We start from the raw sequence: 14586 nt of genomic DNA on the forward strand, positions 1-14586 counted from the left end.
CATTCCAGTGCTTTATTATTCTTTTGATGAAAATTTTTTTCCTAAAACACGTACAATTTGGGGCTTCAGGAGTTATGTGGAAGCTTAGATCCCCTCCTTACCGAATCCGGGAAAGATCAAAATAAAAGGGAAATATAAATTAAATATGAATTGGAATGAAAAATCCCGACAGCGCGCGGGTTGGTTTTGTAAATGTTGCTAAATAGGAGGCGAAAAGGCTCAGGGAGCTGCAGCTGAGGAGGGGAGAGCGGCTGTGGAGCCCTGGCTGATCGCATCCTCCCCGGGCTCCTGCAGTGCTCAGTCATTCCCCTGGGGACCCCTCCGTGCCAGCCTGGCGCTCCCCAGGGGCCGGACCTGCCGCTTAATGGAGGCGATAAAGAGACGCTAAAGAGACGCTAAAGAGAGGATAAAGAGAGGATTTAGAGACGCTAAAGAGAGGATAAAGAGACGCTAAAGAGACGCTGCTCAGCTCGGGGCTGCAGCTCCACACCAGCGATGCTCTTTGGGGGCTCTTGTACGTCCCTGTCCCCTCCCAGCACTGCCAATTGCCCTGTCCCACGCTGTCACTGCTGCCACCAGCATCCCGCTCCTTTCCTGGATGTAAATCACACTCAGGGTGTTGTTTGGGGTTTTTTGTTTTTTTTTTTTTTTTTCCAGCTCATGAAATACAGGCACAACTTTGCCCAAGTTCATTTCCCGACAAATTGTTTCGCTCTTGCAAAGAGCCCTTTTTTTTTATCATTATTTTTTTTATTGCCTCCTGCATTTTTCAGCTGTTCTGCAAGCAGGGAGGCCGTGCCTGGGCAGGCAGCAGTGCCAGGGCTGCCAGCAGCCAGCCCAGGGGTGGCTTTCTCTGGTTTTTAACCCATGCACCCAAAACCTGGCCCAGTGCTCAGCCCTGCTTGGCCAGGGTGGGGAGGGAGGCTGCTGGAAGCTCTGGAGCACGAGATAAGGGGTGGGAAGGTTTGGAAGAGAAGTGTTGTGTGGATTTGTTAAACACAGGTCAGGATGGGGGTTTGGCTCAAAAAGGGGTGAAATCCACTCACCATAAACAGATTTGGTTCAAAAAGGATGAAATCCACTCACCAACAATGGGTTTGGTTCAAAAAGGGATGAAATCCACTCACCATAAACAGGTTTGGCTCAAAAAGGGGTGAAATCCACTCACCATAAACAGGTTTGGTTCAAAAAGGATGAAATCCACTCACCATAAACAGGTTTGGTTCAAAAGGGATGAAATCCACTCACCATAAACAGGAGGGATGGACTCCTCCATGTCCCTGGTGCCAGAGCCACCCTTTAAAATCCACCAGGGATGGAGCAGGATCCCAACACCCTCCCCAGCCACAGGCAGCAAATTCCAGAGGCTGAGCCTTCTCTATGAAGCTCATCAAACTTTCCTATAAGCTCAGAGTGTTTTCTCCAACTGGGCCAAGCCTGGAAATATTCTTGTAGGGAAAACAATGCCAACAAACCTTGACTGCGTGTATGAGGGGCTGGAGCATGTCCAGGGAAGGGAATGGAGCTGGGGAAGGGTCTGGAGCCCCAGGAGGGGCTGAGGGAGCTGGGCAGGGGCTCAGCCTGGAGCAAAGGAGGCTCAGGGGGCCCTTGTGGCTCTGCACAGCTCCTGCCAGGAGGGCACAGCCAGGGCAGGGACAGGCTCTGCTCCAGGGAACAGGGACAGGACAAGGAGAAGCAGCCACAAGCTGCACCAGGAGAGGTTTGGAGAAAATTGGATATTGGAGAAAATTTCTCTGCCCAGGGCAGTGGTGGAGTCCCCATCCCTGGAGGGATTTAAAAACTGTGAGGATGTGGCACTTGGGGACAGGGGTCATGGTAGTTCTTGGTAGTGCTGGGGGAATGGAATGGTTGGACTCAGTGTCTTAGAGGACTTTTCCAACTTAAATAATTCTAGGATTTGATATGGCCCTCGCTAGAGGCAGGACACGAGCTAAACATGGAAGCAAGGGGAAGAAAACAAACACTTCCCAAGGCAGGACAGATTGTACCAAGCAGCCTGTTCCTGGTTTCCAGCACACAAGGGGGAATGAAAAAAAAAAAAATACAAAAGCCCAGCAATTTTCCTATTATTGCAGAAAAATCCCATCAGAGACAATTGTCAGTGGAGAAGCCTGAAGCCCCAGAAGGGTATTTAAGGCTCCATTAGGCTGCCAGGAAAATGAGCTCCAGAAGAAGCCAAAACCCCTTCCTGAGCTGTGACACGGAACGCCAGAAAGGAGTGGGAGGCTGGGAAAAGCCTTGGAGGACCCTACAGGGTGCCTGCTGCTTGGAAAGGGGCTCTGGGTGGGCATTCTGCATGGATCAGGGCAGGGCTCAGCCTCAGCTGGGTTTGTGGGAGGCACAAAGGAGGCTGAAGGTGCCAGGGTGCCCCCACCCTCTGGCATCAAACAGGATGGCTCCCACCAACAGCTGTGCCCCTTGCTGGGGTGCTCTGCTGGCTCAGGACTGGAAGCAGGGCTGAAGGAGCTCCTGGGATGTGTTTTCCTGGTGGTGAGGTGGTCTGGGATGGCTTAAACACCATCCCCTCAGTCCCTCCCATCGATCTGACCATGGGAACAGAGCTGGGGCTGGGGCTTTGCCACCTCAGCCTCAGCACTCTGAGCAGCCCTTGGAGCTGTGTGTGAGAGCAGAAAGCAAAGCCAGGCCTGGGAGTGGCCCCTCAGAGATGGAGGTGCTGTCACAAACCGCAGCTCCCCCGGCTCTGGAGTTTGTTGTGCCCCAAGTTTCCTTTGCGAAGTTCCTGTTACAAAAGCGTGGTTTTAAAATAAAATAACAGCCAAAGCCACCGGTGTGGCTGTGACCTGCTGTGTCCTCGCTGGAGTCTGCCCTGCTGCTGAGGTGCAGGGAGTAAATTAAAAGTTAAATTGTTACAGCTGTCAGGACAGCCCCAGGGCCACGGGAGGGAAAAGATTTTTTATTCTGGAAGTTACCTGTGAAGCACCAACTGCTGAAATAGAAGCAGCTTGAGTGAGGGCTGGGGTCCTAAAGGATGGAGGGGGCATCTGAGGCCACTGGGATGGAGCGTGTGGATTTCCCAGCCCTGGATGTGTTCCAGGTTGGATGAGTTTGGAGCAGCCTGGGATAGTGGAAGGTGCCCGTGGCAGAGGGTGGGACTGGATGGGCTTTAAGGTCATGGCCAGACAGGCTGCACCCCTTGGGGACTTCTGGTGACATGTAGGAGAGGGGGACGATGGGGACATGGCCTGGTGCCAGCCATGGGGCAGGGAATTCTCCGTGGGCTCCTCTGGAGCAATGGGAATTGCCCTGCACAGCCTGGGCTCAGCTGGGCTCGGGGGCTTTGGGGTTCTGTAGCACCGGGGCCGGCTGTGCCTTGGGGCTCTCAGGCCAGACTGGAGCTGGCCCAGGGCACTCCCGGAAATCTCTGACCACCGAGGGGCTCCTGAGGGCACTGGGATTCCAGGATTAGCACCGGGACAGGCTCCATGCCATTCCAGGAGCCGCACCAGGACTGCTGGAGCCGTGCCAGGATTGGCCCTGAGAGCTGCTCCCGGTCTGGCACAGGCACTGCCCGTGCCCCGGGGCTCTCCAACCGGCACCGGGCTCCTGGACCGGCACCGGGGCTCCTGGACCGGCACCGGGGCTCCAGGACCGGCACCGGGGCTCCTGGACCGGCACCGGGCCGATTGTAAGCGACGCTCCCGCTCGGGCAGCGGGGCTGGGCTGCCGGAGTCGGGGCTGGGTCTCACCGGGGACTGTCCCAGCGATCCCGGGGCCGCCCCAGCGCTCCCAGCCCGGCACTGGGGCTCTCGGACCACACCGGGACTGGCCGTGTCCGGGGCTCTCACACCGGTACCGGGACTCTCAGATCGGTACCGGGACCGGCCGTGTCCGGGGCTCTCACACCGGTACCGGGACTCTCAGATCGGTACCGGGACTGGCCGTGTCCGGGACTCTCAGACCCGTACTGGGACTGTCGGACCCGTACCAGAACTGGCTGTATCCGAGGCTCTCAGACCGGTACCGGGACCGGCCGTGTCCGGAGCTCCCAGACCAGTACCGGACTCTCAGACCCGCACCGTCACTGATCGCGTCCGGGTCTCTCAGACCAGTACCGGGACTGACCGTGAGTGGGACCCCCACACCGGTACCGGGACTGTCGGACCCGTAGCGGGACCGGCCGTGTCCGGGGCTCTCACACCGGTACCGGGACTCTCGGTCCGGCCAGGGTCGCTCCGTGCGCGTTCCCCGCCTCCGCTCCGTCCATCCCTGCGAGCGCTGGCCCGGGGGGGCCCGGGGCGGTGCCGGGGGCCCGGGGCGGTGCCGGGGGCGGCGGGCGGGGCGGTGCCGTCGGGGCGGGCGGCGCCGGTGCCGGTGCCGGGGGCGGCAGCGCAGTCGGGCGTGCGGCGGCGATGAACGGGACGGGCCGGGCGGACGGGAGCGCCGGGGAAGCGCTGCCGGCCGGGGCTCGCCCGCTGGTCAGCGCCCTCATGTTCTCGGCCGGGCTCCTGGGCAACCTGCTGGCGCTGGGGCTGCTGCTGCGCGGCCGCCGCGGGGCCCGGCAGCGCCCGCCCGCGCTGTTCCACGTCCTGGTGCTGGCGCTGGTGGTCACCGACCTGCTGGGCACCTGCTCCGTCAGCCCCTTGGTGCTGGCTTCCTACCACCAAAACCTCACCCTGACCAGCCTGGCCCGCGGAGGGCACATCTGCCTCTACTTCGGCTTCGCCATGAGCTTCTTCGGCCTCGCCACCATGCTCATCCTCTTCACCATGGCGCTGGAGCGCTGCCTGGCCCTGGGGCGACCCTACTTCTACGAGCGCTTCCTGAGCCCCCGCACGGGGCTGGTGGCCCTGCCGGCCATCTACACCTTCTCGGCCGCCTTGTGCTCGCTGCCGCTGCTGGGCTTCGGGCGCTACGTGCAGTACTGCCCCGGCACCTGGTGCTTCATCCAGATGCACCTGGAGCCGCACCGCAGCCACGGGCTGAACGTCACCTTCTCGCTGCTCTACGCCACGCTGCTCCTCTTCCTCATCGTGGCCGTGCTGCTGTGCAACCTGAGCGTGATGGCGAACCTGGCCCGCATGCACCGCCGCGGGCAGAGGAGCCGCAGGGTGGCCGCCCCCGAGCAGCCCCGCGGCGCCACGGGCTGCGGGCGGCGAATGTTCTCCATGGCCGAGGAGATCGACCACCTCCTGCTGCTCTCCATCATGACCATCACCTTCGTCATCTGCTCCCTGCCCTTCACGGTGAGTGTCGCTGGTTGTCCCCTCGCCCCAGCACTCGCTTTTCTGTCCTGGCCTTTGTAAAACATCCCCCAGCTCTGCTGGCCGGACCTCGAGGGTTGGGGTGGAAGCTTGGGAGAGCCCAGCTCAGCCATGAGCTTGGCAATTTGCACATCAATGGGGAGTGGGGGAATCACTCCCTGTGATCCCAGAGCCAGGAGGAGGATGGGGTGTCAGGATCACAGGGAGCAGGAGCATGGAATGGCAGGAGAATGGGGTGGCAGGAGAATGGGATGGTGGGAGAATGGGGTGGTGGGAGGATGGAGTGGCAGGAGGATGGTCTGACAGAAGGTGGCAGGAGGATGGGGTGTCAGGAGAATGGTCTGACAGGAGGATGGAGTGGATGGAGGTGGCAGGAAGGTGGGGTGTCAGGAGAATGGTCTGACAGGAGGATGGAGTGGCAGGAGAATGGGGTGACAGGAGAATGGGGTGGTGGGGGAATGGGGTGACAGGAGAATGGGGTGGCAGAGGATGGGGTGGTGGGAGGATGGAGTGGCAGGAGGATGGTCTGACAGAAGGTGACAGGAGGATGGAGTGGCAGGAGAATGGGGTGACAGGAGGATGGTCTGACAGGAGAATGGTGTGGTAAGAGAATGATGTGGCAGGAGCAGAGGTGCCCTCCCACCCCACAGAGGCTCCAAGGCCAGGCCGTGTGGCTCAGGCAGGGTCCCCTGGACCACACATCATCACTGAGATTCCCAGGATCCAGGCACTCATGGTGGAGGTGTGAGGAATGGCAAAACAACCAATTACACTTCTAGAGAGGGGATGAAGGAGCTGCCCTGGGCTGGAGGCAGTGGACGTCCCTGCTGGGTGGGATGAGTTATCCCAGATTTCTGAGGATGGAGCTGGAGATGTGGGAGGCTGTGCCCACCTTGCTGTCAGACAGAGGTTTCTGCTCCTCTGCAGCAGCACTGAGGCGCTGGCACCGAGCTGGGAGATTTCTGGGAACAGAGATCTGGCACAGCAGCCACAGCACGTGTCATCCCAAGGGACATCCCCACATCCCGTGCCCCATGCATGCACGAGGCTTCCAGCAGAAATCTGGGATCAAAATAGCCAAGTGAAGAAGTGGAGAGAGCGAGTGCCCTGCCTCTGTCTGGGCTCTGCCCTCCCAAGGGCCACTTTTCAGCCATCCAGGTGCTTTTCCACCAGGAGCATCCAGAGCCTGGGTGTGTGAGCCCCCCAGTGCAGGAGGTTGTTTGGTCCCTGAAGAAGTGACCCCAGCAAGGCTGGGAGCAGAGCCAGTGCTAATTTCATACTCTTGGTGTTAAATAGACTCTACCTTCCCTTCATCCTCCCTTGCTTTTCCTAAGGGAAAAGGAAATAACCACAGGATACAGCTGAGCCAGGGTTTTAGAACAAAGAAATAATGTTCAGATGCTCGTGAGCATCCCAGGAGCCTCAACGCCCTGAGAGACCCCAGCTCCTGACCATGAACCCCCAGAGGATGGACAGCCCTTCCCGTGTCCCAAAAAAGCCCTGGGCTGGCTGCTGTGGTCAGCAGGAGCGGAACCCCTCGGTGGGGACACGTGGGCAGGGCCCTGTGAGCGTGCTGGGGGCAGAGGGGCTGGGAAAGCAGCCCTGGCCGGGCTCCCATGGGCCCTGTGGTGGCAGATATGGCCTTATCCAGAGCCAGCTTCCCTTTTCCCACCGCCCCGCTCCCATGCGGGGCCGCGCTTGGCAGCGGCTCAAACCCAGCTGCCTCCTTGGGGTGACACTTTCTCCCCTGTCCTCGGCTGCCCACAGCTCCTCCCAGGAGCAGCCCAGGCGCACAAACCCCTCAGGCCGTGAATTCCTCCCCCAAACCCGCCAGAGCTGGGAAATGCTGCGGCGCGGTGCCATCCCGGGGTGGTACCCGGCGGATGCCAGGCAGGGCAGGGATGCTCCAGGGATGCTGCCCAGCCCCATCCCTGCGTGCGCCCAGCCCGGAGCGAGGGGGTGGCGGGTGACCCGGGTGAGTAAGGAGTGCTGAGTCACCTTCCAGGAAGCCCCGCGGGCTGGGATGAGTCGGCAGCGCAGGAAGGAGCGGCGGGGTCGGCAGCGCTCATGCCGCTCGCCCTCTCCATCCGTGTCCCACGGCTCTGGCTGCCGTGCGGCCTCAAGGTGAGAGACGCCAGAGACGCCACTTCCTCCAGCAGCTCGGCTCCAGCTGTGCCTCGGAGCGGGGCAGAGCACGGGGCTGGCTTGCCTTTAAAGTTCATTTAAACCCACATCTCGCCGGCCAGGGGTGTGTGTACAAATCACAAACAGGACAGGACTGCTGGGAACGTGCCTTGAGCTGTTTGATTTTCCAGCTTCAGTCTCGTTACATGGTTATGACAATGGGAAGATGCCAGCAGCTCACATCCCAGAACTGAATGTTACAACTTATAAAATAAGTTTTTTGACCAATCACACAAAGCAAAAGCACATTGACAGTAGTTCCATCCAACCACTATAAACACAGGTACCTTTGGTTCAAACAATGCTTGCTTATTTTGATTACAATACCTGCTTGTAAGCCTTAAAACACAATGCACAGAACTCCATTATTAAGCTTCAAACTTCCTAATATCTGGCTAGATAAACTTTTCTGTAGCTTAGGGAGTTATTCTAGACAAGCTTTAATACACAGACCATTGTTCTATTTGTCCTTGCTTTTCTACTTTTTAAATAATTTTTCTGCTGACCAATCTCATGGCTGCTGCTTAGCTCTAATCACAGTTCTGCTGTCTCTGAAGCCTGCCTTTTGCAGCTTTCCCAAAACCTCTGATTTTGTAGATTCCCACACCACAGAGTTGGCAAATTTGCTGTGACAGCCCGAATCGCCCCAAAAGAGCTGCCTGGGGGGGGGAAGATCTTGGGAGTCCAAACTCGGGATTGTTTCTCCCTGTGATTTCTCCCTGGTTGAGGGAGGTGATTGTGAGACCCCACTGCAGTGCTGTGTCCAGCTCTGGGGTCATTCCAGCACAGGAAAGACCTGGAACTGTTGGAGTGAGTCCAGAGGAGGCTCCAAGTTGATTAAAGGGATGGAGCAGCTCTGCTGGGAGAATCAGGATTGCTCACCCTGGAAAAGAGAAGGATTTGAGGTCACCTAATTATGACCTTTCAGCACTTGAAAGGAACTGTAGGGGAGATAGAGAGAGACTCTTTACAAAGGCTTGGAGTGACAGGACCAGGGAGAAATGGATTCAAACTGACAGAGAGGAGGTTTAGATGGGATATCAGGAAAAATTTCCTTACTGTGAGGGTGGTGAGGCCCTGATACAGATTGTCCAGAGAAGCTGAGGCTGGAAGGGTTCCAGACCAGGTTGGATGCACCTCCTCCAGGCAGCACTGACACAACCAGAGGACACAGGCTCAAGCTGTGCCAAGGGAAATACAGGTTGGATATCAGGGAAAAGTTTTTTACAGAAAGAGTGACAAAGTTCTGGAATGTTCTGCCCAGGGAGGTGGTGCAGTCCCCATCCCTGGGTGTGTTTAACAAAGCCTGGATGTGGCACTGGGTGCCAGGGTTGAGGTGTTGGGGCTGGGTTGGACTCGATGACCTTGAAGGTCTCTTCCAACCTGGTCATTCTGTGATTTCTGTGATTCTGTGAATTCTGTCATTCTGTCATTCTGCGGATTCTGTGGTTCTGTGAATTCTGTCATTCTGTGAATTCCATGAATTCTGTCATTCTGTGAATTCTGTGATTCTGTCATTCTGTCATTCTGTGAATTCCGTGAATTCTGTCATTCTGCGATTTCTGTGATTCTGTCAATTCTGTCATTCTGTGATTCTGTCATTCTGTGATTCTGTGAATTCTGTGAATTCTATGATTCTGTGATCCCGTGAACTCCGTGATCCTGTGAATTCTGTGATTCTGTCAATTCTGTAAATTCTGTTAATTCTGTCAATTCTGTGAATTCTGTGATCCTGTGAATTCTATGATTCTGTGATCCCGTGAACTCTGTGATCCTGTGAATTCTGTGGATGTGCCTTGGCTGAACCCGGCCTAGCAGAACAACAAGATTTGTTTTGTAACCTCCTTTCCCCGCCCTGATTTCACAGATCCGTGCCTACGTGAACAAGTTCAGCGAGGCAGAGGATGACCACAGGTGGGACCTGCTGGCCCTGCGTTTCCTGTCCATCAATTCCATCGTGGATCCCTGGGTCTTTGCCATCCTGCGCCCGCCCGTGCTGCGCCTGATGCGCTCCGTGCTCTGCTGCCAGGTCACCCCCACGGCCCCAGACAGCCACGCCGTGTCCTCTGCTGTGACAAAGCTGCCAGCACAGCCACACCTCTGTGGGCAGCAGATCCAGGAGGATCGAGCCTCCTGATGGGCAGTTCTGGGCCCCTCAGTTTGGGAAGGATGTTGAGATGCTGGAGAGCATCCGGAGGAGGCAATGAGGCTGGAGAGGGGTTGGAACACAAACCCTGTGAGGAACCACTGAGGGAGCTGGGGGTGCTCAGCCTGGAGAAAAGGAGACTCAGAGCTGCCCTCATCACTCTCTGCAGCTCCTGAAAGGGGCCTGTGCTCAGCTGGGGCTGGGCTCTTTCTCCAGCAGCACTGACACAACCAGAGCACACAGCCTCGAGCTGCACCAAGGGAAATACAGGCTGGATATCAGGAAAAAGTTCTTTACAGCAAGGGTGATAAAGTTCTGGAATGTTCTGCCCGGGGAGGTGGTGCAGTCCCCATCCCTGGGTGTGTTTAACAAAGCCTGGATGTGGCACTGGGGGCCAGGGCTGAGTTGAGCTCTTGGGGCTGGATTGGACTCCATGATCCTGAAGGTCTCTCCCAACCCAGTGATTCTGTGAATTCTGTGATTCTGTGAAGCTCTGCCTTAGGGCTCATCCAGTGGCTGCTGCAGCCTGGGCCAGCTGGGGGTGGCTCAGGTGTCACCTGGGAAGTCACTGTGGCCTCTCACTGGGACAAAAGTGCAGCAGGGGAAGGTTGGAAGGGCTGGTGAGCCCCTGGGGTTGGAAGGGCTGGTGAGCCCCTGGGTGCTGCTGGCACCCTTGGGGCTGGAGGAGGGCTCAGCCCTGCTGGGGAGGGCTGGGGATGAAGCTTGGGGGGTTTTTGTTGTGACCCCATGGCTGGGTGGTGTTGGGAAGCAGAGGTTACTGCTGGTGTGCTTCCCAGCAAGGTCTCCGTGGGTTTTTGGGATGCACAGCTCCTGGAGATGGGGCTGGGTGGCTGCAAACACCCATCTGTTTCCCCAGATCCATAAGGATTGGGAAGGAGAGGAAGGAAGCAGTGTATCCTCAAAAATTCCTCCTGTTTTTTTAGGCTGGTTGCCTAAAGAAATGCACTTTTTCAGGGCCAGGTCTGTGTGCTCATGTCTGTCTGTCTGTCTGTGCCACACCCCTGAGATTTTAGGCGCTGGTGGGTCCCTGAGGGGCACCAAAGTATTAAAAAAGCCAAATTTTGGAACTTCCCTGGTGCTGTGATGGAGCAGAGCCTCTCCTCAGCACCCACTTGGAAATTCCCTCTGCCCCACGATTTTTGAAAGAGCCAACAAAGGGAATAAAGAGCCTGAGCAGGGAATGGTCACAGCCATGAGCTTCACCCACGTCCAGGGTGGTGCTGCTGGTGGGGTTTGGGTTTGTCCTTGATTGGGATGAATATTTATTAAAAAAAAAAATCAATAAAAGTGAAAAACCAACTGCAAAACCATCCAGGTTTTGAAGTTGGGGAGCATCCTTCAACACCACTATTTTGTTTTCTGGGATTCCTCTTGCTCTTTGGGACTCCAGGATGGTTCCCACTGGGATGAGGAGCATCCAACTCCACATCCCAAGGCCACCACTGCCATTAGGAATTTCATTGTGGCTCCCATTTGAGCAGCATCCAACACACCCAGGGGCATTTGTGCAATTCCCAGTGTGGGGTCTCATTTGGGAGCTGCAGCTCTGCTCAGGGAGCCCAAAAGTGCCGAGATTTGGGGCTTTTCCGTGGTTTGTGAGTCGAGGTGATGTAAAAAAAAGAAAAAGAGTTATTATTTAAATAATAAATGTCTCTCAAAGGAGTCTGCTGAATCATGTGTGGGTTTGTGCTTGTGATGCTGCTCAGGGTAGATCAGGCTCCTGGAGGAAATGTGTTGGATGTGGGATGAAACCACGGGAATGGGGGGAGAGGCAGCAGGAGAGGCTGGCAGGGGGAAATGGGCGCCTCCAATTTCCTAAAAAGTGGCAATAAAATGTATTTTACAGATGTAGAATGGCAATTTTTTAACGCAGCTACAGAATTTCCCCCCCCATCTCTGAGCTCTTCCCTAAAACCTGCCGATCCCACAGGCAGGGAGAGGCAGGCAAAGCTCCCACCTGTTATCAAAACACCACCCCCAAAAATACCCACCCTAAAAAAAGGCAGAATTGAGGTCACTTCTGTCAGGCAGCCAATGTCCACAGGAAGTCTCCTGGCCTCCCAAATGTCTGTGGGCAGATGTCAGGCAGGGGCTGCTCTTGCTCAAATGAGTTTTTGGCAGCACCAAAACTTTTGTGGCTGGGGGGCTGTGGAGGGGGGTGTGGAATTTTAGGGAATAGGTTTCCCAGATGTGGCTGCCCATGGGGGTGAAGCTGGGGTGCTCCCCACGCCCATGGAATGTCCTTAATCCTGGTGCCAACCTTGGGACCCCAAATTTGGCACCATCCCACCCAGCACTGGCAGGGCACGGTTGTCCCTTCCCAAATGATTCCCTCAGCAGGAGGAAAAGCACGTTCTGGGCTCAGTTTTGGGGCTCCCATCATGGCTCAGGGTGTGCTCAGCTGGAAAAGGAGCCAAAAATCTTAAGGAAGAGCCTTGGGTCCTTGAGCTTTATTTATCTGGATGGTCATGACCTGGTTGCTCATGCTGGAATTTCGGGACCAGTTGCCCAATTCTCCTCTAAGCCAAGGGGAATGGCTGCCTGGAGTGCAAAAGATAGAAGGAAAAATATTAAAAAAAAAATAAAAATGGGAAAAATGTTGGAAATGGCCAGGAGGTTGCACCCTGCAGGAATGTGACAGGGTGGGAGGAGAGCCCAGCAGGAGCCATGGCACAGCCCAAAAGCAGGATTCTCCCAGAACCCAAGGATTCACTCCTGCCAGCCCCCAGCTCCTCTGCTGACCACTAATTAGCAGCTGCTGGTTTTTTTGGGAGGTTTGTGGCTCCTCATCAGGAAATTCAGGGCTGGGAGAGAGCCTCCCAGCATCCATCCCCTGGGATTGGCTTTTTGCTGCAGGAGAGGCACTCTCCCAACCATCAGGGCAGCAATCCTGGCAAGCAGGCTCAGGGAAATGATTTGGATCAAATTCAATGCCAGAATAAAAGGGAAATTGCAAGGAGAGGAACCTCTTAAACCTGAGTCCCTTTGCCAGGACACATCCTGAGCTGCTGGCCAGGGATTACACCCAAGCTCTGGAATCCAAAAACTCCTCCTTTTTCTGCTTCCAAAGGAGAAAAGAGCCTTCAGCAGAGCTCTGGAAGGCCAGGGAGGACTGTGACTCTCTGCATCCTGAGCCATGAGCCTGCACAAAATGCTGCTTTTATTAACGTCACGCAGGAGCCTTCGGAAAAAGCAAATTAATTTGCCTCTCATCAGCTCCCTCAGCGTCTGCTCAAATCCACGATGACAAAGTTTCATTTCATTGTCTGTGCTGGCCCTTAATGACTTTTTTATTCCCACACCGGAAACCTGCTGGCACAGGGAAGCTCCAGGCAGGTCTTTAACCCTGCATTTCCATCTGGGAATCTGCTGCTGGACAGCAGGGGAGGGAGAAGCCATTCCTTGGAGACAACAGAGAGCATCAGCTGCCCCTCAGGCTTCCTAAAAATGGTGAGACTTTCCCCAGTGCCTGTGGGGTGCAGGGAGCGGGGATCTTGTCCAAAATCTGCCATAGAATCATGGGATGGGTTGGGTGGGAAGGGACCTTAAATCCCATCCAGTTCCACCCCCTATCCACACCTTCCACTGTCCTGGGTGCCTCCAAGCCCTCTCCAGCCTGGCCTTGGGCACTTCCAGGGATCCAGGGGCAGCCACAGCTGCTCTGAGCACCCTGTGCCAGGGCCTGCCCACCCTGGGAAGGAAGGAAGGAAGATTTCCTTCCCAATAGTCTTGGTTTGGGAAGCCAGGTGCCTGCTAAGAAAGGCAGGAGCCAACCCTGAAATGGAAAATGTGAACCCCCTCCCTCTGAATTGCTATAAATTTGAAATTAAGGGGCTCTCAGGCAAAAATATGGGAGCAGGAAATAACAGTTCTTTATTAGGGAAGAAAATAAAAGGATGAAATAAACAATGCAGTGAACCAAACCAACAGTGCCAGAGTCAGAGCCCAGCCTGACACCCTGTGGGTCAGGGTGCTGGCACAGCCCCATTGGAATTGTGGCTCAGCCCTCCTGCAGTGCCAGGGGTGGCTCTGCTGGAGCAGGGATCCTGGAGAAGGGTGGAGGCTTCCTCTGCAGATCCAGGGGAAGGAGAGGCAGCTGCTGCTCCTCTGGGCAATCCAGTGCAGAAGCCGTGCTGGTGTTCCAGAATCTCCAGATTATATCCAGGCAGGAATGCTTGGCTCCTCCCTCTGGGCTCACATCTCCCAATGGGATGCTGTAGTTCTTATCAGCCATGCAGGGACATTCCATGGCTGTTATCAGCAGGTGTCTCCCCAGTTGTGGAAGAGATAAGGAAAAACTGCCCAATGAACAGAGGACAACTGCCACACAGATGGCAAATAGAAAACAATTTGCTTGGCAATCCAGGACACCAATGTCCCATCCGTCCTCTGGCAGTGGAAAGCTCCTTTATTCTGGCACTTCAGCCCCTTGGAAACAATCCCTCTCCATTCCCAAGTGATGATGATGCCACACAATGGTTTTGGGAAAAAGGCATTTTGGGAGAGTAGAGAAGAAAGGAAAAGCACTTCCCTCCTGCTCCCTCCTTTCCTGGCTTGTTTGGAACATCTCCCCCACATTCCTGTGCTTTCAGCTGGGGGGAAATGCTCATTTTGGGGCTGTTTTGGCTGTGGTTTATGGGGGCCACAAAAGCCCCTCAATCCCATTCAGGAGGATCAGGGAATGTGGGGAACATTTGGGAACACCCTACAAAGGTGGGGATGGGATGGGATCCATGGGATGGGATCCATGGGATGGGATTGGGATTGGGATGAGATGGGATGGGATCCATGGGACGGGATCCATAAAATGGGATAGGATCAATGGGATGGGATCCATGGAATGGGATGGGATGGGATAGGATGGAGATGGGATGGGATGGAGATGGGATCCATGGGATGGGATGGGATGGGATGGGATGGGATGGGATGGGATGGGATGGGATGAGATGGGATGGGATGGGATGAGATGGGATGGGATGAGATGGGATGGGA

At 55.8% G+C, this 14586-nt stretch overlaps 1 protein-coding gene across 1 annotated transcript; it reads left to right on the top strand.

Annotated features, from left to right (window-relative positions):
- The first annotated feature begins 4371 nt into the window (after positions 1 to 4371).
- On the top strand, positions 4372 to 11256 carry PTGER2 (prostaglandin E receptor 2). Its single transcript, XM_071426099.1, has 2 exons — positions 4372 to 5225; positions 9295 to 11256. The coding sequence occupies exons 1-2, from the start codon at positions 4392 to 4394 to the stop codon at positions 9562 to 9564; spliced, it is 1104 nt and encodes a 367-aa protein (XP_071282200.1). The 5' UTR covers positions 4372 to 4391; the 3' UTR covers positions 9565 to 11256.
- Positions 11257 to 14586: the final 3330 nt, after the last annotated feature.

The sequence above is a fragment of the Agelaius tricolor genome, unplaced genomic scaffold, assembly GCF_023055355.1.
Source record: "Agelaius tricolor isolate 1412-34295 unplaced genomic scaffold, bAgeTri1.0.p SCAF_5, whole genome shotgun sequence".
NCBI lineage: Eukaryota > Metazoa > Chordata > Aves > Passeriformes > Icteridae > Agelaius > Agelaius tricolor.